The sequence below is a fragment of the Puma concolor genome, chromosome D1 (genome assembly GCF_028749965.1).
Source record: "Puma concolor isolate L17-30 chromosome D1, mPumCon1.1.hap2, whole genome shotgun sequence".
NCBI classification, from domain to species: domain Eukaryota; kingdom Metazoa; phylum Chordata; class Mammalia; order Carnivora; family Felidae; genus Puma; species Puma concolor.
This window is the reverse complement of record NC_141676.1, coordinates 12,321,994-12,346,893: the sequence shown is the minus strand read 5'-3', so window position 1 is coordinate 12,346,893 and position 24,900 is coordinate 12,321,994. Positions and strand designations below refer to the sequence as shown.

Genomic DNA, 24,900 nt, shown 5'->3' with positions numbered 1-24,900 from the left:
TCCTATTGTTAACATCTTATTTTATCATAATACATTAGTCAAAACTAAGAAACCAACATTGATACAGTTCTGTTATCTAAACTTAAAAAATTCATTGAGATTATTATTTTTCAACTCATGTCATTTTACTCTTACAGATTCAGAGTACAGCACTGAATATATTGTCCCATTTCCTTAATCTCCTTTGATTGGTCACAGTGTCTCAGTCCTTCTTGGATTTTCACGACCTTAACAGCTCAGAAGTAGAAGGTCTTCCAATGTTTGTTTTTTAGAAGGTTTTCCAATTGGTGTTTGTCTGATTTTTGTGTGTGTGTGGTCAGGATTATAGGTTTTCAGAAAAATAAGAATTGCCATTGTCATCACACCTTATCAGGGGACACATATTACTGTGACTTGTCACTGGGGATAGTAACCTTAATCACCAAAACAAGATATGTTTTCCAGGTTCTTCAGTATAATGCTATCGTTTTCCACCAGCAAGTTCTATACTTTAGAATCACGTCACTAAGTTCAGGCCACAATCAATGTGGATTGCCCATCTCTTAGGGGAAGCCTCAACATGTAATTTAGAATTTTTCTATAAGAAAAAAAATTTTTTGTTTGTTTATTATTTACATCTATGTGGACTTACATATACCTGCTTTGTGCTTTGGGGTACAATTTGTACTGTATTATTTATTTTATTGTTCAGATCGCTCCGTCTTTGGCCATTGGGGGCTCTTCCAGTTTTACTTTCATTTCCTTGTGAGATGCTCAACCCTTCTGTTTTCTGAACTCCTCCTTACTTGCTGGAACTGTAAGGCACTCCGGGCTCCTGTTGTGCTATTCCGGTCCCAACCCAGTCATCAGCCCTTTCTCCAAAGAGCCCAGTTCACTCTCCATTGGAACTCAAATGACCCCAAACCCTCCAGCCTTCTTTCCTATAACTGGTAAATGAAATAACAACTAGCTACAGGAGGCTGAGGACCTTCCTAAATGGTTTTTGAAGCATCTGTGAGTAGAGACTGTGTGCACATAAGTTCTCTTTTAGTCTCTCAGTTCCTGTTCCAAGTCCTTGCCTTTGTCTCACTTGTTCCTCACTTCAAGCACGACACCACTTCTTGTGCCTCCTCTCTCCCTGTCTCTACACTGTTTTTCCCAGGGTGACATAAACCACCCACTCTCCTTAATTCTTCCAGAGAACAAAATACACAGTAACCTGGTACTCAGACAAAATGGACAGGAAGTGAAGCCCAGAATGATGAATTGATGCAAAGTAAGAATTTGATATAACTTAGCCTCAGGTTCATGAAGCATCATCTACTGTCAAACATCTCTTCCCAGCCAGCTCTCTCCTAAAACCCTCTGTTCCCACCATGTTGTTAGGTTCCACCCATCTTCTCTCTTCTCAAAGTTTAAAGTCTCAAGACCCTGTCTTTCTAGATGCTCTGGGAAAAGACAACATACATTTCCTCCATCATTCAGGTTGGGAAAATACTTAGAAACTATGTAAAGCAAAGAATAATCATGGAATAGATTGTTGAGTAAACATTTATGAGATTTGTAACCCCACCATCCCACCAAAACCACTCAAAGTCATCCACCAACTTCATATCACTATGACATATTGCCAGTTCTAAGTGTTGATATTGCTTGACCTACCAACAGCTTTGACACAGCCGTTCCCTCTTGATGCTTTTCCCACCACTAGGTTCCCAGGACACCTCCACTGGCTCCTCATCTTGGTGATATTTTAAGAAAGTTCCAGATGCCAGTCCTTGAAAACATTTAGCTTCTCTCTACCTACATTCTCTTACCTATGCTCTCATTCTCATGCTGAAAACTCTAAATTTATACGATTCCAGTCCCAAACCTTCCCTGTGGTATCTGAGAGGCATCTCAAGTCTTGTATGCCCCAAGTGAAATCCATGCCCTCTTCTCACCCAAACTTCTTGCTTTCATGCCTGGCACACCTCACATAGTAGTCCTTCTAGCGCTTAGGTAGCTAGGCCACCATTTTCCTCCCACTCCACATCCAGTACACCATCATATCATGTCATCTCATTATTTTAAACATAATAAAAACAACCCGGCCAGCTTGGATCAATATAAAATACCTTATGTGATTTGGAAGAAACAAAAAAAAGCCATCAAACAAATAAAATATTAATTTCATAGACTTATTTTAAATTATGAAAAACGTAAGAGTCGATAAGAGATAAAAAGCTATCTTAGATGGTGTGGTCAAGAAAAGGGCTCTTGATAAAGCAATGTGAGGTCTAGGAAAAGACCTTTCACTAAGGGCAAACACAAGCCAGAGACCCAATTTTGGAGACAAGGCTAGCCATTCAGATTCAGGTACAAGTTGTGTGGTGGGATGCTGGTTTTCCTCCAAAAACATTCTTTTCTTCTTCAAAAGTATGGGAATTTCAGCTAAGTACATTAACTTTCAGCTAAAGATTAAATTTTGAAGTTAGCTTTCCAGGTCATTTTTGTGGCCTTATGACTGAATTCTTGCCAATGGGATGTACTCAGAAGTATTGCATACAGCTACGATATCACTTTCTTGAAAAGAAATTGTTTTTCCTTCAATCCGTCTCTTCCTCTTTTCCTGCAGATAAAATAGTTATGATGAGGAAAGACTTTCAATATTCTGGGAGATGGTAGATAGAGACTATGTGGACTGAACTTGGCCCCAGAATGATCAAGACACATCATGTCCAGATAATTCATATATATCCTGCTGAATTCTCATCCACTAGTTGAGAATAAGTTGCTCTTGTATTTAAGCCACTGTAGTTTGGCTTTCTTTGTTACAGTACTTTAGCCTAATTTTTAATTGTGGTAGGTTAACTCTGGGCACAAATCCTTTGCAGCTGTTTTCTTCTAGAAGTGTAGTCTTTCTTCATGCTTGCATTGGGGCCAACATTTTGATACCATTAATTAGTATAATATGATAGAGGAGTCTGTGTTTTGAGAAACATTCTCTTTTATTTTTACAATGAGAATATTATGTAAGAAAGCTGGTGCATCCTCTGGAGGATGAAAGAAATGTCCATCCTTCTGTGGAGAAGAGGTAGGGCATAACCAGAATCAACAGTTAGAAACGTGAGGAAGGCCATCTTGAACCTTTCAGCCCAGCTGACTATGCAGAAGACGTGAATGAGCCTGTGTGGAAGCAGCAAAGGAACTGCCCTGCCAACCACAGAATTATGAGAAATAATAAACTGTTGTTTTAAGTCACTAGGCATTGTGATATTTTGCTACACAACAATAGAGAACTGGTTATCTATTCAGTTTTATAATCTCTCTAATTAATCTGTGGGCTGAATGGAATCTTCATCTTCTTAGTGGATTTCCTGAAAGCATTATTCACTTCTTTATTCCTTAGATTGTAGACAGTAGGGCTCAACATGAGGACTCTAATTACACAGAACACAAATGCCATTTGGTCATTGTCTGTGGAATCACTAGAACTGGGTTGTAAGTACACGAACGTGACAGTTCCATAGAAGAGGGTGACTGCAGTGAGGTGTGAGGCACAGGTGGAGAAGGCTTTCTTCTGTCCGTTGGCTGAGCGCATCCGCAGGAGGGCAATGAATATGAACAGATAGGAGGTCAAGATTACTATCAGGGCAAAACAAACTTAGAAATCTACTAAGATAAAGAGCACGATCTCATTTATGTAGTTGTCACAACAGGAAGGAGCCTAGATTGGGGCGATATCACAGAAAAATTGATGGACCACATTGGAATGGCAGAAGAGGCAGAAGGTGAATCCAGAGTGGGTGACCCCAGACATAGCAGCCTACTGCCATTTGAGCACACAAGCTGGTGGTCACAGCGGTGGTATAATGTAAGGGCTTACATACCGCTGCAGGCCGATCGAAAGTCATGACCGCTAGCAAGAAACACTCTACACTGGCAAAAGCCGCACAGAAGAACACATGAGCAACACAGTCACCAGAGGAGTTGACTTTGTCCTCTGTGAGAAACCCAGCCGTCACCTTGGTAGTAACAGTTAGGAAGTAAATGGGGTCCACCAGAGAGAGGTTACATACAAACAAAAAGCTGAAACAGGCCCATAAATCCAGAGAACACACCGGTGGTTGCCTGCGGGGGACACATGTGGGGGAAGGGCAAAGTGAGCAAAGGGGAAATGGGAGATATAGACTTCCACTTAGGAAATGAATAAACCAGGAGAAGGAAGCTACAACGTAGGGAATACAGTCAGTGGTATTGTAAACAGTGTTACAAGGGTGGCGTGGTGATGGATGGGAGCTAGAGTTGTGGCAGAGCATAACGTGTACAACAGTCAAATCACAATATTGTAGGTCTGAAACCAGTGTATCATTGGGTACCACCTATGCTTCAATAAAAAATAAAACGAGTGTTTCTTCATTGAAAGAAAAAAACGTTAGGTAAAGGTTTAGATCATGTTTCTTGTTTGTTTTTGTTTTGAGTAGTTATTTAAATTCCAGTTAGTTCACCTACAGTGTGATATTAGTTTCAGGAGTAGGATTTAGTGATTCGTCACTTGTATAGAACATCCAGGGCTCATCCCAACACGTGCCCTCCTTAATACCCATCACCCGTTCAGCCCATCCCTCACCCACCTCCCTCCGGCAGCCCCCGGTTGTTCTCTAGCGTTAAGAATCTGTTTTATGGTTTGTCTCTCTCTTTTTTTCTCCTATGTTCATATATTTTGTTTCTTAAGTTCCACATATAAATGAAATCGTACGGTATTTGTCTTTCTCTGACTTATTTCGCTTAGCCTAATACGCTCCAGCTCCACCCACATCATTGAAAATGGCAAGATTTCATTCTTTTTGACGCGGCTGAGCAATGTCCTATCGTATATATGTGCCACATCTTCTTTATCCATTCACCAGTCGATGGACATTTGGGCTCTTTTCATAATTTGGCTATTGTTGATAAGGCTGCTGTAAACATTGGTGTGCCTGTGCCCCTTCGAGTCCGTATCTTTGTAATCTTTGGGTAAGTGTCTAGTAGTACAATTGCTGAATCATAGGGTAGTTCTATTTTTTAACTTTTTGAGGAAACTCCCTAATGTTTTCCAGAGTGGCTGAGCCAGTTTGCCTTCCCACCAGCAGTGTAAGAGGGTTTCCCTTTCTCTGCATCCTCTCTAACACCTGTTGTTTTCTGTGTCGTCACTTTTAGCCATTCTGACGGGTGTGAGGTGGTATCTCCTTGTGGTTTTGACTTGTGTTTCCCTGATGAAAAGTGACGTTGAACATCTTCTCCTGTGTCTGTTGGCCATCTATGGGTCTTCTTTGGAAAAATGCCTACTCAGAGATCGTCTTTATTCATAATCACCAAACACTAGAAACAACACAGATGTTCCTCAGTTGAAGAGAGGGATAAACAATCGGTAATGACCGTACAGTTAAATACTACTCTACAGTAAAAATATTGCCCTTTGTCACAGGTAGCAATGTAGATGGGTCTCAAATGCTAAGTGAAGGATTATAGACTCAAAGAGTACATAGTTTAGAATTACAGTTAGGATACTCTTGCCAAGGCAAATTTATTTAGACAAAACAGTTTATAGGTTGCCTGGGACAGTGGATAGGAGAATGGGCTTACCAAAAGCAGTTCCTATGAATTTCTTTAGGTGCTAGTGCTCACTTGTAAATTTGACAGGATCTTACAACTACCCACTGGGATTATGGATATTATTGCATGAAAAATAATACATAATTATAAACTGACAAAAATAATAGGGACTACCAAGTAATACAAAAATATGTGTGTTCAGTGAAAATTACCTGCATGGCCCCCACAGGCAGTTGAATTACTTCTGTCCTGGGAAAGCGGGATGAGGTGCCAGAAATGTTCTCCCAGGGGAAATTCCCAGAAGTCCCTGTGTCTCTATAATTCTTTCCATGTCCCCATGCATCAGCCAATGAAATCCCAAGATGACTCCACATGACATCATTGTAGAGGCACCAGTCTGCATGCTGAACCCATTTGGTGATCATTTATTCATGTGAATGTTAAACTTGCTAGTGCACAGAAGTCTTATCGTGGATTCTCTATCAGCCTGCAACCACATTCAGGGGAAACACCCCAAGAGAAAAATCACATCGATTGACTTTAATAATGATAATTTCTTACTCAGAAGCTTTACAGACCCTCCCTGCTTGTTATTTACAGACATAAGTCTGAATTATGTCAGAGGGAATCATATCATCTTTATTTTACAAATAAGGAGGAAGCCAGTGATTCCTCTAAGGACACAGAAGGAATGCATGGTAGGTTCAGAAATTGAACCATATTAATATGCTTTCCTCCATTTTTCCCTGCCTCGGAGACCTTGGAGCCTTGTGACCATGTCCTGAGAGAGCTCCTGTAGTAGGATTTATGCATTATTCTACAGCTGAGATTCTGATTCAGACCCACTATGCAACATTGGCTCTTCCTGCTCACGGCAAGCATCCATATTCCGTAAACATTTTTTTTTTTCAACGTTTATTTATTTTTGGGACAGAGAGAGACAGAGCATGAACGGGGGAGGGGCAGAGAGAGAGGGAGACACAGAATCGGAAACAGGCTCCAGGCTCTGAGCCATCAGCCCAGAGCCCGACACGGGGCTCGAACTCACGGACCGCGAGATCGTGACCTGGCTGAAGTCGGACGCTTAACCGACTGCGCCACCCAGGCGCCCCCCCGTAAACATTTTTAATGAGAAGTGTAATCCATGCAAAGCAGTAGGGCAGCTCTGCTTATTTCGAGTTATTTGAGAACAGAAATCGATCTTTTCAATGTTTTTCCAAACTACGGAGGTGAGACTGGCATATACATGTCAAAACTTCCTTCAGAAGGGAGTTTATTGATACTTAAGGAACATTGTCCTGCTTTGCTAAAGATATGAACAAAACAGCCACAGATGATTCTCTAATTGATCGAGTGGTGATTTCATCCTGGTCACTCAATGCTGGCCTCTCATTGGACACAAACAAGGAAGAGCAAGAGTGAAATAACCTTTAAACTACAAAATCCCTCATATGAATTAACAAGATCCCCGATAATTTCCCTATAACTTTCCCCTATAATTTCAAGCTTATCGTCAGCAGTACAACCACAGATGTTGACAGCGAATGGCTAAAAGCAGAGCCTTTTGATTACACAGAAAGTGGATTTAACTCTCGAATCTTGACTCTTTCCCATGCTAGCTGTGTATTTTAGAGCATCGCATAACTTCTCAAATCCTCACGCTCCACAATGGTGAAGGAGGCATAATAATACTACCTCCTGTATGCACACACATCTGACATATAAAGCCTTTATTATTGCTTATAGAATGTAGTACAGGCTCCAAGTAGGTACGTGTGTTAAGGTTGGCAAACGATGTCCACATGACACAGGCTTGTACAGGGAAATTGCCAAAGTTTAGGAGGAAGATGTTAATAGTTAGCAGAGGAGAGACGCCCTTTCAAGGCTTCAAAGTCAAGTGAACAGATTTACAGTACTGTTCTTATGGAAGAACAGATTCAAATGAAATATTTTACAACGTGGTACTTGCCACCAAAACAGATCTGCAGGTTGAAGAGAGACCACAAACAAGGAACCACTAACCCTTGATCTCTGATTCTGCTATGAGATGGCAGGCATGAGAGACGGAGTGACAGACGCAGGGACTCTCATCCAAGGTACTGTATGGATCTCAAGGAAGAGATGAGGCACGAGAAGGTTTGCGTGGAACTGTTGGGGCAGCCAATCACATGGATGAAGGAAAGACAGAAACCCTGGAGATCGCAGAAAATCTTCGAGGCCCTCATGTGTGAGAAAAGGCAAATTGAAGAGACTTCTTACATCATGCATGCCTGATTTCACTCTATTTTTAGGCATTACCTCATTTAATTCTCATAAGGATTAATGCTCCTAATTCTTATAATGTGGTCTCATTATTGTCTTATTTGTTTGCAGGTGGAAATAGGAGGCTCAGGTAAGTTGGGAGTCATGAGTCAGTAAGTTTGACAAGGGCTGATATGCACCTCATCCTAGAGCCCAAGGTCCATGTGATTCTGTGCCTTCCCCTCAGGTTGCCTCTGATGGCTGTCCTGGCCCTTCGGGCTGCAGGTAGACCACCTCATGCACTATGCATGTGTCTCTTGATACTTCACTGGGGAACCTCAAACAATGAATTTGGACGAATGGAGACAATGAGCAATTGCATTGAGTTCAATTCAACTTGATTTAAACATGATTTAGACTATCACCTCAAGAATAGTGTGGGTTCAAAAATTGGCTGGGGTCCAAAGCACGGCTTGTCAATTAATACTCATTTTAAATATAAAAAGTTACTCAACCTCTGTGCATCATAATTTACTTTCCTTCCACTTGTTTTAAGATTTTTTTTTAAATAGTCTCTACACCCAGGGGCTCGAACTTACTCCCTGAGAGAAAGAGTCACAGGCTCTACTGACTGAGCCGGCCAGACACCCCTCTGTGTATCATAAGTCAAATGCAAGAAATAACAAATAAAACTCATAATGTTCTTGAGAAGATGTAATGAATACACAGAACTTCTTGTACTTACAATGGCGTTATGTCCCAATTGCTGATATGCCAATAAACCCAGTGCACATTGAAAATATCATAAGATGAAAATTCACTGGGGCGCCTGGAAGGCTCGGTTGTAAGACCATGAGATTCCTGATCTCGGGATTGTGAGTTCCCATGTTGGGTGTGGAGATTACTTAAATAGATAAAACTAAAAAGATGGGATCACACAACACTTAGTCCTTTAAAAAAAAAGAGAGAAAATTCATTTACTACATCTGACCCACTGAACATTATAGCTTAGCCTTTTCTACCTTAAACATGTTCCTGGCACTTGCATTAGTGCACCGATGGGCAAAAATGATCTCACACAAAGCCTATTGAATAATGAAGCATTGAATATCTCGTGTAATTTATTGAATACGGTACTGAAAGTGAAACACGGAATGCCTGTGTCGGTACAGGATGGTTGGAGATGCATCAGTTGTTGACCCTCATGATTGCCTGGCCGACCTGGAGCTTGGCTCACTGCCCCTACCCTATGCCAGGAGAGATTGTACCAGGTATCGCTAACCTGGAAAAATAACCATCTGAAGTATGGCTTCTATCGCACGTGTGTCACTGTTTCACCATCGTAAAGTGGAAGAATCATTAAATCGAATCATCGTAGGTTGGGGACCGTCTGTACCTCTACAGAGTCTGCAGCAGTTCCTGGTGGGTGAGTCATGGGCAAGTACCTGCTTTCACTAGGCTTGGGGGAAGTGAACGGCCAGACATTCCTTCTGGACGAGCCATCTTGATCAAGTTATTTAATTCTCTACGTCTCAGTTTACAGATTTCTAAAACTTTAGAATTGAGGAGATGCTCCATACTTCAGATTCAACAGTTTGCAAATCTACACATCATTAATGCGCTAACTTTTGTTGTCAAGCTAATTTTTTTTTATCTGGAGAAACTTGATATACAAGCTACTGCTCTAATGAAATAACACATACTGTATGTATACACTTTTCAATATAAGTCCTTGGTTTATCACTCATTTCTTTCTTCTCGTTGTCATAGCATTTGTGGTTCTCAATACTGATGGATAACAGGACAGAAGTGATGCAGTTCATCTTGCTGGGACTAAGCAGTGATCCAGAACTGCAGGTTCCCCTCTTTATCGTGTTCACCCTCATCTACCTCATCACTCTGGTTGGAAACCTGGGGATAATAGTGTTGATTCTGTTGGACTCTCGTCTCCACACTCCCATGTACTTTTTCCTCAGTAACCTGTCTCTGGTGGACCTTTGTTACTCTACAGCTGTCACTCCCAAGGTCATGGCTGGATTACTTATAAGAGACAAGGTCATCTCCTACAGTGCGTGTGCTGCTCAGATGTTCTTTTTTGCAGCCTTTGCCACTGTGGAGAGTTACCTGTTGGCTTCAATGGCCTATGACCGCTATGCAGCAGTGTGCAAACCCCTCCATTACACCACCACCATGACGACAGGTGTGTGTGCATGTCTGGCCATAGGTTCCTACACCTGTGGTTTCCTGAATGCCTCTATCCACACTGGAGACACGTTCAGACTCTCCTTTTGTATGTCCAATGTGATTCATCATTTTTTCTGTGATGTTCCTGCAGTCATGGTTCTTTCTTGCTCTGATAGACGTGTCAGTGAGCTGGTTCTTGTTTATGTAGTGGGCTTCAACAGCTTTTTTGCTCTCACGGTCATCTTGATTTCCTACATATTCATATTTATCACCATCCTAAAGATGCACTCATCTACAGGATATCAGAAGGCTTTATCTACCTGTGCTTCTCACCTCTCTGCAGTCTCCATCTTCTATGGGACACTCATTTTTATGTACTTACAGCCCAGTTCCAGCCATTCCATGGACACAGACAAAATGGCATCTGTGTTCTACACCATGGTCATCCCCATGCTGAACCCTGTGGTCTATAGCCTGAGGAACAAAGAGGTTAAGAATGCATTCATGAAGGTCGTTTCAGAGGCAAAATTATCTTTAGGATTGTGATTTTTAACATTGTACAATGTAAATGAATCTAGTTTTGTTAAGACCACAGTGAAATTAAGAGTCTGAAATTGTATCCTTACTTATTCAATATCTCTTGTCCTGAAAAAAGAAAATATATATACAGAAATACAATACTGAACAAGAATGGTTAAGATGCCTTGGGGCCTCCTTGTCAAAAACTTAGTAAAGATATGGGTTTATTCATTTACTCTACATGCATTTTTTTTCTACCACATTAATGCAGAAACACATAAAATAGGGGCACAAATGAGACCATGAACAGAAGTGCATGCATGTGCCCATGAGGATACACACACATTGGAGTAGGAAATTTCCCAGAATTAAATGGAATGTTGCTAGGTTTTAATAATAATGATTTAAAATTTTAATTTATGTATTAGAATAGAAATTTATGTCCAATATTTTTCACCTCTTTGTTTGAATTATGCTCTAAGACTCCTAGGAAGCTTTATTATTTTGGTATTTGTAAGACTGTGCTTGAATATACTAATATTCTCAAGCTACTATGGGGGGGGCAGTGTAGTATAACACAAACATTCACTTCTATGTTTATGGTGAGGCTTCTCCTATTGAAAACATTTCTAATTATTATTTTGAATAATTATTTAATTTTAGAACTATTTCAGAGTTACAGAAATTTTTCAAAACAGTGTAGAATGTTCAGTATAACTCTGTGACAGTCTGGATAATGGCCTGCAAAGACATTTCACAACCTAATTCCTAGAACCTTCCAAAAGTTACCTTATATGCTCTAAAAGGACTGTGCATATGTGGTTAACTTAAGGATTTTATCCCAGATTTTCTGTGTGGACCATAGAGGAAATGCCATGTATATGTAGGGAGTCAGAGAGATGTGACCACAGGTAAAAGAGGAGTAGACAATGTGACCTTGAAAACAGATTGAAGTAATGTGACCACAAACCGTGGACGACAGTGGTCCCCAGAAAATGGGAGACGCAAGAACTAGATTTTGTCTTAGAGCCTATGGAGGGAGCATGGCTCTTCTAATACACTGACTTTTGTCCAGGAAAACTGGTTTTGGATTTCTGGATTCTAGACTGTGAAAGAATGAATACATATTATTTAAGCCTCCAAGTTTGCAGTCATTTGTTATAGCAACCATAGGCAACTAATACAGCTCTTGGCTGGTTTCCCCTGCAATGTAATCTTATATTACCTGGAAAATTTGTAAAACTAGGAAACCAAGCATGACACCATATTATTTTTGAAATTTCAGACTTTATTCAGATTTCATTAGTAGCATCCTTTTCCTCTTCTTATATTTAGCTGTCATACCTCGTTAGTCTCTTCTGGTCTATGACAAACTCTCTGTCCCTGTTTTCGATGGTTTTGACAGCTTTGAAGAGTACTCATCAGGTATATCATAAAATGTCCTTCAGTAGTGATTTTCTGATGTTTTCTCATGATGAGATCGGGATTATAGTTTTCATAGAGTACTACCACTAAGGTGAAATGTTCTTCTCATCACATCGTATCAAGGGTACATGCTATCAAGATTATTTATCCCTGATAACATTAACCTTGATCACATGTCATCCATGAAGATTGCAAGGTTTCTCCTTTGTGGAGTTACTTTTCCTCCCTTTTTCTGAGGTCTATTTTAAAGAAATAAGTCACAAAGTTCAGCTCACACTCCAGGTGTTGGAGAAGCAAGCTCCACATTCTGGAGAGGGCAATATTTAAATAACTTATTTGAAGTTCTTCTGTTAACAATATTTGCAGGGTCCCTGGGTGGCTCAGTCGGTTGGGCGTCCGACTTCAGCTCAGGTCATGATCTCATGGTCTGTGAGTTTGAGCCCCTCGTCAGGCTCTGTGCTGACAGCTCAGAGCCTGGAGCCTGTTTCGGATTCTGTGTTTCCCTCTCTCTCTGGCCCTCCCCCATTCATGCTCTGTCTCTCTGTCTCAAAAATAAATAAACATTTTTTAAAAATTAAAAAAAAAACAATATTTGCTTCTTTTCCCTCAATTATTTACTTACCCAATCATTTATTTATCTGAATGTGTGCTCATTTATTGGCTTTATATGTTACATAACAACCAATACAAGGTTACTTATTTTTGTTCAAATTGTTCCACTTTCACCATCCAAGACTCTTTCAGTTAACTCCTGTGTCCCTTTGACATTGGTTCATTCTTTTGTGTTTTGAGCACGTCTTTACTTTATGGTATTACATGATGCTCTGTGCTCATCTTGTATTTTCTCTGCCCCTAACACAGAATTGACGATTTCTATTAAGACCCCTTAATTATTTTACTAGAGAATGGTATTTAAAAGCCAAGACTTGGATGCTGAGTGTGCTTGCTGATACTGGAGTTCCACTTCTTCTAGGTCTTTTTGTTGACAGAAGTAGGCAGCATATTAGTCTGTATACATTCATAATTATACTATTTCCCCTACCTATCATTCGTATCTATATTAAACTGAACATTAGTGCATACTGATGCCTCTGATTCTAATCTGTTTATCCAACATTCCCCCTGTATTATCTATAATTTCCATTTATAATAGTGAGAAACTTGGGTCTCAACAATCTCATTATCCATTTATTTGTGTGACAAATTAACAAGTAGAGCAGTTCCATAATTGTTAACCCATCCCCCCCCATGAGAAACATATACTTTACTAAATGCACATATACAATAGTAAGTAAAGTACAACATTTTAAAATAGTTTCTTTTATTTTTAGCCTTGCAGTTTCTGATCAGCACACTGATTTCCAGCATTACTTAAGTTAATGCATTTCTTTCCTTGTCTCCCTTCAGTGAGGTTAACTCATACATTTGTAGTACATTTAGATTTTTTTTTCACAGTCTATATTCACTTCTGGGATTCTCCTGTGCTCCTGGCTGATTCTCTTGATTTACATATATTAAATTTTACCTTTGCTATGTACAGTTCTATGAGTTTTAACAAGTACAGAGTCATGTGTTCATCAGCTCAGTACCCTAAAGAATATATTATCATCCTAAAATTTCCATTTCCATTCCTTTTATAGACAGCCACTCTTACTCCTCCAACCCTTGGAAATCACTGAGCTTTTTTGTTTTCCAACCCTATGTTATATGGATGGAATCACACAATATGGAGGCTTTGGGAAGGAAGAAATAAATATTGTCTTTGTTCACAGGTGATATGATTGTCTATGCAGAAAAATCTGAAATAATAGACAAATAAAAAACCCTCTTGGTACTAATTGATTATAGCAGGGTTGTATGCTGCCAAGTTAATACCCAAAATTCTATCACTTTCCTATATACTGACAAGGAACAAGCAGAAGTTGAAATAAAAAATACAAAACCTTTTATATTAGCACCCCAAAAAGGATATACTTAGTTATAAATCTCAGAAAATATATGCATAATCTAATGAAGAAAACTACGAAACTCTGATGTTGTTGAGTAAATCCAAAGAATAACTAAGTAAATGGAAAGATATTCCATTTTCATGGATAAGAAGACACAACATTGTCAAGATGTCATTTCTCCCAATATTATCTATAGATTCATTGCAGTCTCAAACAAAATCCCAGTAAGTTATTTTGTGAATATCAACAAATTGATTCTAATGTTTATAGAGAAAGGTAAGAGACCCAGAAGAGCTAACACAACATTAAAGGGAAAGAACAAAATTAGAAATTGACACTACTGAATTTCAAGACTTACTATAAAATTTTAATAATCAAGATGATGAGGTATTACAGCTTTATTTACAATAGCCAAATTATAGAAACAACCCAAATGTTCATTGACTGATGAGTGGTTAACAACAAAGTGGTATATATATATACATATATATATATATATATATATTCAGCCATAGAAAAGAATGAAAACTTCCCACTTGCAACAACATGTATGGAGTTAAAAAGTATTATGCTAAGTGAAATAAGTCAGTCAGAGAAAAACAAATATATGCTTTTACTCTTATGTGCAATTTAAGAAACAAAACAAATGAGCAAAGGGAAAAAAGGTAGAGAAACAAACCAAGAAACAGACACTTAAGTACAGAGAACAAACTGATGGTTACCAGAGATGAGGTTGGGGGGAGAGTGGGTGAAATAGGTGATGGGGATTAAACAGTACACTTATCATGATTAAAAAAAAAAAAAAAAGACAGTGAGGTATCGGCAAAAGAATAGACTAATAGATCAGTGGAACAAAATAGAGAGCCCAGAAATAGACTTACATAAATATATTCAACTAATTTGTAATAAAGGAACAAAGGCAATCCAATGAAGAGCAAAGATAACGTTTTCAACAAATGATGCTGGAATAACTGGACATCCTCATGGAAAAACGTGAATCTACACACAAATCTTACCTCCTACACAAAAATTAACTCAAAATGGATCATAGACCTGAATATAAAATACAAAATTTTAAAACTCCTGAAAGATAACAGAAGAAAGCCTAGATGACCTTGGGTTTGGCAATGACTTTTTAGAGATGACACCAAAGGCATGATCCATGAACGAAAACAATTGAGTACCTGGACTTCATAAAAATTTAAAACTTCTGCTTATGAAAGATATCTTCAAGAGAATGACAAGACAAACCACAGACTGGGGGAAATATTTGCAAAAACCACATCTGATAAAAGACTGTTACCCACACATACAAAGAACTCTTAAAACTTAACAATAAGTAAAAAAAAACAAAACAAAAAAACACAAGCTGATTAAAAGACAAAGACCGTAACAAACACCTCACCAAACAAGACATACAGAAGACAAATAAGCATATGGGAAGATGATCCACAGCATATGTCATGAGGGAATATAACTTAAAACAAGAAAAAAAATCTGTAACTGTGTTTAATGATGGAGGTTCACTAGATTTTTAGTAATGCTCATTTTACAATGTATGCAGATATCGAATCATTAGGTTCTATGCCTAAAGCTAAAGTTGTATGTGAATTATACCTCATTAAAAAAAAAATCAGTGAAATACCACCACACACCTATCAGAATGGCCCGAATCTGGAACCCTGACAATACCAAATGCTGGGGAGGATATAGAGCAACAGAAACTCTTATTCACTGCTGGTGGGAAAGCAAAATGGTACAGCTACTTTGGAAGACTGTTTGTCAGTTTCTTACAAAACCAGACATATGAGACCCCTGGGTAGCTCAGCCGGTTAAGTGTCTGACTTTGGCTCAGGTCATTATATCACAGTTTGTGAATTCGAGCCCTGCATCGGGCTCTCTGTTGTCAGCACAGAGCCCGCTTTGGATACTCTGTCCCCTCCCCCCCGCCCCCCGCACCTCCCACAGTCTCTCTTGCTGTCTCTCAAAAATAAAAAATAAACATTTTAAAAAACAGTAAACATACTTTTACCATATTATCTTGCAATTTCTCTTTGTTCTTTAGTCAAAAGAGCTGAAAACTTCCATCTACTCAAAATCTGCACATAGATATTTATAGCTGCTTTATTCATAATGGGTAAGTCTTGAAGTGATGAAGATGTCCTTCATTGGATGAATGGTTATTAAACTGGTACACCAGACAAAGAAATATTAGTCAGGGTGCCTGGGTGGCTCAGTCAGTTAAGTATCCAGCTTTTGATTTCAGCTCATGTCGTGATCTCACAGTTTGGGAGTTCTACCCCACATCAGTCTCCTCTCTCTCTCTCTCTCTCTCTCTCTGTGCCATTCCTGTGAGGTGTCTATCTTTCTCTCCAAAATAAATAAATAAACTTAAAAATATATATATGGAAGCAAAGGAAAATGAAAGAAAAAAAGGCAGTCCAAACCCTTTGGAATGCAGCAAAGGCAATCCTAAGAGGAAAGTGTATTGCAATTCAGTCCTATCTCCAGAAGTAAGAAAGGTCTCAAATGTACAACCTAACATAAAGGAGCTAGAAAAGGAACAGCAAATAATAATAAGGGAAGGGAAATAATAAAGATTAGATCAGAATTAGAGCAGAAATAAATGATATAGAAACAAACAAACAAAAAACCCAGTAGAACAGATCAATGAAACTAAGTGCTGCTTCTCTGAAAGAATAAACAAAACCAATAAACCCTTTTGTCAGACTTATCAAAAAGACAAGGGAGAGGACCCAAATAGATAAAATTATGAATGAAAGAGAACATATCACAACCAACACCACAGAAATATAAACAATTATAAGAGAGTACTATGAAAAATTATATGCTGACAAACTGGGAAATCTGAAAGAAATGGACAAATTCCTAGAAATTCATGCACTGCCAAAACTGAAACAGTAAGAAATAGAAATTTTGAATAGGCCCATAACCAGCAAAGAAATTGAATCAGTAATCTAAAATCTCCCAGCAAACTAGAGACCTGGGTTAGATGGCTTCCCAGGGGAATTCAACTAGACATTTAAAGAAGTGCTAATACCTATTCTCCTCAAATTGTTCCAAAAAATAGAAATGAAAGGAAAGCTTCCAAACTCATTCTACAAAGCCAGCATTACCTTGATTCCAAGACCAAAGGAGAATTACAGGCCAATATCCCTGATGAACACTGATGCAAAAATTCTCAACCAGATACTAGCAAATTGATTTCAACAGTATATTAAAAGAATTATTCTCCACAATCAAGTGGGATTTATGCCTGGGATGCAGGTCTGGTTCAATATTTGCAAATCAATCAATGTGATACGCCACATTAATAAAAGAAAGGATAAGAACCACATGATCCTCTCAATAGATGCAGAAAAAGCATTTGACAAAATACAGCATCCATTCTTGATAAAAACTCTCAACAAAGTAGGGACAAATGTACCTACCTCAACATCATAAAGGCCGTATATGAAAGGTCCACAGCTAATATCATCCTGATGGGGAAAAACTGAAAGCTTTCCCCCTAAGTTCAGGAGAATGACAAGGATGTCCACTCTCACCCCTGTTGTTCAACATAGTACTGGAAGTCCTAGCCTCAGCAATCAGACAACAAAAAGAGATAAAAGGCATATAAATTGGCAAAGAAGTCAAACTTTCACTCTTCACAGATGATATGATACTCTACATGGAAAACTGGAAAGACTCGACCAGAAAACTGCTAGAACTGATATGGGAATTCAGCAAAGTCGCAGAATATAAAAATCAACATACAGAAATTGGTTGCATTTCTGTATACCAATAATGAAGCAGCAGAAAGAGAAATCAAGGAATCAATCCCATTTATAATTGCACCAAACCCCATAAGATACCTAGGAATAAACCTAACCGAAGAGGTAAAAGTTCTGTACACTGAAAAATATAGAAACCTTATGAAAGAAATTGAAGAAGACACAAAGAAATGGAAAAATATTCCATGTTCATGGATTGGAAGAATAAATATTATTCTTATTGATACTACTCAAAGCAATCTACACATTCAATGCAATCCCTATCAAAATAACACCAGCATTCTTCTCAGAGCTAGAACAAACTATTCTAAAAAATGTATGGAACCACAAGAGACCCTGAATAGCCAAAGTAATGTTGAAAAAGAAAACCAAAGTTGGAGGCACCACAGTTTCAGACTTCAAGGTATGTATACTACAAAGCTGTAATCATCTAGACAGTATGGTACCAGTACAAAAAGAAACATCAATGGAATAGAATACAAAACCCAGAAATGGACCCATAAACGTATGGCCAACTAATCTTCGACAAAGCAGGAAAAAGGATCCAATGGAAAAAAGAGTCATGTAAGCAAATTGTGCTGGGAAAACTGGACAGCAACATTTAGATGAATGAAACTGGATCACTTACTTATACCATACACAAATATAAATTCAAAATGGATGAAAGACCTAAATGTGAGACAGGAAACTATCCAAATCCTACAGAGAAAACAGGCAGCAACCTTTTGACCTCAGCCACAGCAACCTCTTACTAGACATGTATCCAGAGGCAAGGAAAACAAAAGCAAAAATGAACTGTTGGGGCCTCATCAAGATAAAAAGCATCTGCACAGCAAAAGAAACAATCAACAAAACTAAAAGGCAACTGACAGAATGGGAGAAGATATTTGCAAGTGACATTTCAGATAAAGGGTTAGTATCCAAAATCTATAAAGACCTTATCAAACTCAACACCCAAAAAACAAATAATCCAGTGAAGAATGGGCAAAAGACATGAATAGACACTTCTCCAAAGAAGACATCCAGATAGCTAACTGGCACATGCAAAAATGCCCAACTTCACTCCTTATCAGGGAAATACAAATCAAAACCAAAATGAGATATCACCTCACACCTGTCAGAATGGCTAAAGTTAACAACTCAGGCAACAATAGATGTTGGTGAGGATGCAGTAAAAGACCCTTCTGCATTGCTGGTGGGAATACAAACTGGTGCAACTACTCTGGAAAACAGTTATGGATGATCCTCGAAAAATTAAAAATAGAACTACCCTATGACCCAGCAATTGCACTAGTAGGTTTTTATCCAAAGAATACAAGACCGCTGATTTGAAGGGGCACATGCACCCCAATGTTTTTCTTAAATTTGTATTTATTTACTTATTTTGGGGCAAGTGCAAGTGGGGGGGGGGGGGCAGAGAGAGGAAGACAGAGGATCTGAAGTGGGCTCTGCACTGACAGGCTGACAGCAGTGAGCCAGATGTGGGGCTCAAACTCGTGAACCACGAGATCATGACCTGAACCAAAGCAGGATGCTCAACCAACTGAGCCACCCAGGTGGCCCCTGAACCCCAATGTTTATAGCAGTGCTATCATGATAGCTAAATTATGGAAAAAGCCCAAATGTCCATTGACTGACAAGTGAACAAAGAAGATGTGGTGTATATATACTGTGGAATGCTACTTAGCAATCTAAAGGAATGAAATCTTACAATTGACAACAATGTGGATGGAACTAGAGTGTATTATACTAAGCAAAATAAGTCAGTCAGGGAAACACAAATATCAAATGAATTTACTCATATGTGGAATTTAAGAAATAAAACAGATGAACATGGGGGAAGGGAATGAAAAATAAGATAAAAACAGAGAGGGAGGCAAACCAGAAGAGACTCTTAAATGCAGAGAACAAACTGAGGGTTTCTGGAGGGCAGATGAGTAGGGTTATGGGCTAACTGGGTGATAGGCATTAAGGAGGGCACTTGTTGGGATGAGCACTGGGTGTTATATGTAAGTATGAATCATTGGGTTCTACTCCTCAAACCAATACTACATTGTATGTTAACTAACTTGAATTTAAATAAATAAATCTTTAAAAAGATACAAGTGTCAGATTCATTTTTTTCCCACAGTAAGTGTTGGCCTGTACAGCGGTGAGGAGCACCAAGGGTATGTGGGCAGAGCACCATCAGCACTGACTACAGAAGGGTAAATTGGAGAAGAGCAACCCATCTTCCTACAGGTTTGAACCAAACTTTCAAATTGACCACCCAGAATTAAGGCAGAATTTAATCTCCATCTCTTTGACCCATGTGCCATATTTGTTCCTTGTGAACTCAAGAAGGACAAAACCTGGATGCTATTTATCAATATTTACAATTTCTAAGACTTAGTTGTCGCATCTCAAAAACAGAAAGGCGAAAAACATAATACAAAATGTGGCAGATAAAAAACAAAAGTAATTTTCAGAAAAGGGGATAAAAGGTACATCAGAGGAAATGTAGTTGATGGTTTCGTAATAGTTGTATGGTGACACATTGTAGCTACACTTGTGGTGAGCATAGTATAATGTGTAGGGTTGTTAATCATTATGTTGTATACCTGAAACTAATTAACATTGTCTATCAATTATACTTCAATAAAAAAATACATGTCAAACATCAAAAATCAAAATAATTATAAATGGATTAAACAAAGCTACTCGACGTGTGTAAAAGGCACTTGAATTTTTTAAATGGGGTAGAGGAAGAAAGGGCAGCAAGACTGCCAATAAACATATATGCTACTCAACATATCAAATTATGTCCCTACACACAGTTCAGTTGTTTCCTCCTTAGTAAGAACAATGAAAAGAAGTGATTGCCCTCATGGGGATTCTGTTCCCCCAAGAGTTCCATCCCTGTATAATTTTCTACTTGTTCTTGTTCATTAGATGCTGGAATCCCATCATGATTCTGCCAGCCCTTATTTAAAAGGACCAGATTCTGAGCAGAGCCTACTTGGTCATAATTTATTGAACTGAAAGCTACAACTGTTGGCGATACCAGCTTCTGCCCCAACTGGGTAGTTTCAGTGAGTCTGCAATGACAGACAGGGAGAACACCCTGAAATAAAAACAAAATTGATTCATGTTGAAAAGTTAAGCCTTTACTAAGGTCTTTCATGCACCCACCCTCACTTGCTGGTCACAGATACAATTCTGTAAAGTATGTGGGAGAGATCACTTTATTATCTCTTTATCATAAAGAAGGAAACTGAGATGAGCAGAAGGTAAATAATTTCCACATACCCAGAGAAATCCATGGTAAATGCAATTGTTAAATGCAGGCTTCCTAGGAGACTCACATTAATGATCCTTTCTGCATGTCTTCATGCTTCAGGAAACTTGGAATGTCTTCACCAGAACATGAGACAGAATTTCTCCTACATTATTTATAACATTCTTCTAGGGCTGAGTTCCTGATTGCAGACTCACAATTCAGAACTGTCTTTCCCTTCTTTTCAAGAGCAAGGTAAGCTTCTAGATTCAATATACATTTGCAGTGAAATATGTGATTGATGCAGAAATAGCAGGGTGGCTACATCTTCTGTGAGTTATTGATCTCTTATCTGGTTGCTTGGACACTATTTCTGAACATTGGCATAAGTGTAGGCATCAAAGGCAAAACATTGTCATCAGCATTGTAATTTCTTAAGAGGATAGCAAAAAACTGTGATAGATGGTATTCTGATTGAGTAGGTGGTAATGTGTTGACTTGTCACTGAAGGGATAACTAACCAGATAAGGTGAAATGATACTTCTTTAGACTCCAGAAAGATCATCAGGAAGCTACCAAAACCCTTACACATTCTTCACTATTATTTCCCTACAACTTACTCTGTTACTATTTGTTCATCTAGAAAATCTGACAAGGCAGCGGTGAAAGCTACCGGCATTAAGATCAGTTAGACATGGGTCTGTATCTTAAATATCGCATACTAGCTGTAGAATTTTAAGAAGACACATGACTTCTTGAATCTTCCATTTTCTTAAATGTAAAGTTATAGGTATATGGTGTGTGAGTATGCCTACACGATTATATCCCTTCCTCTTCTTCTATTTCTATTTTCCTATCATCATCATCATCATCATCATCAGTATCATCTATTATCCATATATTTGTCTCTTGATCTATGAGATACACTACATGTAAGCGGGAAATTTAAGCTGTTACTAACCTCAGGAGAACTATTAGTCATCATAGACCACAGATATAGGTGTGATATCATGACAATCTATTATATTACTATGTGGATGAGGTGTTGACAAACACAAATACTTTAAGGTGAAGATCTGTAAAAGAATATGTTTAGGAGCCACGAGGAAGATGGTAGAGAATAGTGGTTACCAAAGAATGAATGTCTTTCACAAAGCTGCAACTAAAAATACAAAGATTTGTGCTTCTTCATGAATAGATCTACAGATTAGTATTAACCCCCGTGCCACGAATTTTCACCCTTCCGTGTCTGTGATCCAGCTAAGTGTTGATAGTAATGATGGTAAGAATGAGTCTAAGTTAAAGGGGAGTACTTCACCACAAGGTAAAACGTGGATCTCAAGAAAGACATTAAGAAAAAGAAAACTTGAAGATCCCCAGGTTCTCACACAAAATGATTGACCCAGCCATGAGCACGGAGTGAGAAATGTGGAGGAAACAAAATATTTTCATAGACAGAATGTGCAAAAATGGCAAATCAAAGGTTAAGGCCACCAGATTTTAAAACCCAGCCCCGACATCTGCCACTTGACTTTCCTAAACCAACATGGAGATGATTGTTCTATGCTAATATTATAGCTAGTACTCATCAGGCTTGAGCACCCACATTGTGCTAACTCTGTTTATACATCATTTCTTTTAACTCTTACAATAATCCCTTGAGGCGGTTACCAATGCCATTTTGCTGGTGGACAGAGATTTAGAAAAGTTAAGTTAGGACAAATGTCTCCCAGTAAATGGTAGAGGTGATATGTGATTGCACACACATGCTTCTCAGAGTCGAATACTTTACATCCAATGCTATACCTTCTGTTCAGAATTGGCTTTGTTGACTGTACATGCTTCTAATGCTGTATTTAGTCCACTGTGTTACTATGTATTTATTTGTGAATTATGCAACTTCAGCTCAGGTCATGATCTCGTGGTTTGTGAGTTCAAGCCCCAGGTCAGGTTCGCTGCTGTCAGCACAGAGCCCACTTTGGATCCTTTGTCCCCCTCTCTCTGTCCCTCCCCCACTTGCTCTCTCTCATTCTCTGTCAAAATTGAATAAACATTAAACATTTTTTTTTTATTTTTTTTTCAACGTTCATTTATTTTTGAGACAGAGAGAGACAGAGCATGAACGGGGGAGGGGCAGAGAGAGAGGGAGACACAGAATCGGAAACAGGCTCCAGGCTCTGAGCCATCAGCCCAGAGCCTGACGCGGGGCTTGAACTCACGGACCGCAAGATCGTGACCTGGCTGAAGTCAGACGCTTAACCGACTGCGCCACCCAGGCGCCCCTAAACATTTTTTAAAAGATATGAAATAGGAGATTCCAGGCATATGAACTTTGACAACTCGTTAGCCTTTCCTGTAACTTAGTTTACTCATCTATAAAATCTAGAAGTTGGAGATGATCTGTAAGGACCCATCCTATCCAAAAGTGTATTACTCTAGAGATAAGTTATCACTAAATTGTGTTGCCATGCCCATGCTTTAGAAATGAAGAATGTTGAAGAACAAAAATATTGCTCTAATAAAAAAAAATGCTTGTACATTTCGATTATTGTGCAACTGGTTTTTGTTCATCACTGTGTTCCTTTACTTTTCTTTGCCACAGAGCCACAGAGCATCTTGTGATATGCAAATCACATCCATGAAGAATAATACAGAGGTGAAAGGATTCGTCCTGCTGGGACTAACCAATAACACAGAGCTGCAAGTTCCTCTCTTTCTAATGTTCACCCTCATCTACCTCGTCACTCTGATTGGGAACCTGGGGATGATCGTGCTGATCCTGTTCGACTCTCGTCTCCACATTCCCATGTACTTCTTTCTCAGTAACCTGTCCCTGGTAGACTTTTGTTACTCCTCAACAATCACTCCTAAGGTCATGGCTGGATTACTTATAGGAGACAAGGTCATCTCCTACAATGCGTGTGCCGCCCAGATGTTCTTTTTTGTTCTCTTTGCGACTGTGGAAAGTTACCTCTTAGCTTCAATGGCCTATGATCGCTACGCAGCAGTGTGCAAACCCCTGCATTACACCACCACCATGACAATGAGTGTGTGTGCTCGTCTGGCCATAGGCTCCTATGTCTTTGCTTTTCTAACTGCTGCTATTGACATTGGAGACACATTCTATCTCTCTTTCTGTATGTCCAATGTAGTCCATCACTTTTTCTGTGATATTCCAGCAGTCATGACCCTGGCTTGCTCAGATAAAGACACTAATGAGCTGATTCTTGTTCTTATTTCAAGCTTTAATATCTTTTTTGCAGTTCTAGTTATCTTGATTTCCTACATGTTCATATTTATTACCGTTTTGAAGATACAGTCAGGTGAGGGATACCAAAAGGCTTTATCTACCTGTGCTTCTCATCTTGTTGCAGTTTCCATATTTTATGGGACAGTCATCATCATGTATGTACAGCCAAGTTCAAGTCATTCCATGGATACAGACAAAATCGCATCTGTGTTCTATACTATGGTCATCCCCATGCTGAACCCTGTGGTCTACAGCTTGAGGAACAAAGAGGTCAAGAATGCTATCAAGAAGGTTGTTGAGAGGGCAAAATATTCTCTAGGTTTAGTCTTTTAGTGATGTAGAATCCACAAAAGTTACTTTATCCCACTTAGATCTACTCTATGCCATAACTCAATGTTCATGGCCATATAGGGTATTAAAACATAAAATTTACTCTAATATTATTTATCTCTTTAATTTTGTAACAGATCCAGGTATCCAAAATACAGAAAAAAATATGATAATTCTTTTTAACCAAAGCAGTTTATGAAGAAAACTTCTTTGTTAGTATTGCATTGGACATACTTTTTTTTTCCTTGATGTACTTCAGAAATGGTAAGAAAAAATAATGGAAAAGAAAAAAAAAAAACACTTAAGATATTGGACCAGGTATTGAGGAAAACAGTGGATAATGGAGTTTCCTCCAGAAAAAAAAAAAAATCAGGGTCTCACAGAGAAATAAATCCC

At 38.7% G+C, this 24,900-nt stretch overlaps 2 protein-coding genes across 2 annotated transcripts; both read left to right on the top strand.

Moving 5' to 3' along the window:
- The first annotated feature begins 9,588 nt into the window (after nt 1-9,588).
- Nucleotides 9,589-10,527, top strand: LOC112864930 (olfactory receptor 5B3-like). Its single transcript, XM_025927938.2, has one exon. The coding sequence runs from the start codon at nt 9,589-9,591 to the stop codon at nt 10,525-10,527; it is 939 nt and encodes a 312-aa protein (XP_025783723.2).
- A 13,032-nt stretch (nt 10,528-23,559) lies between these two features.
- Nucleotides 23,560-24,507, top strand: LOC112865039 (olfactory receptor 5B17-like). Its single transcript, XM_025928090.1, has one exon. It carries the CDS (start codon nt 23,563-23,565, stop codon nt 24,505-24,507), a length of 945 nt encoding a protein of 314 aa, XP_025783875.1. The 5' UTR covers nt 23,560-23,562.
- The last annotated feature ends 393 nt before the right edge of the window (nt 24,508-24,900 follow it).

What these genes read in the sequence shown, in the direction of transcription:
- LOC112865039 (XM_025928090.1), top strand. Translation starts at nt 23,563, where the DNA reads ATGAAGAATAATACAGAGGTGAAAGGATTCGTCCTGCTGGGACTAACC.
- LOC112864930 (XM_025927938.2), top strand. Translation starts at nt 9,589, where the DNA reads ATGGATAACAGGACAGAAGTGATGCAGTTCATCTTGCTGGGACTAAGC.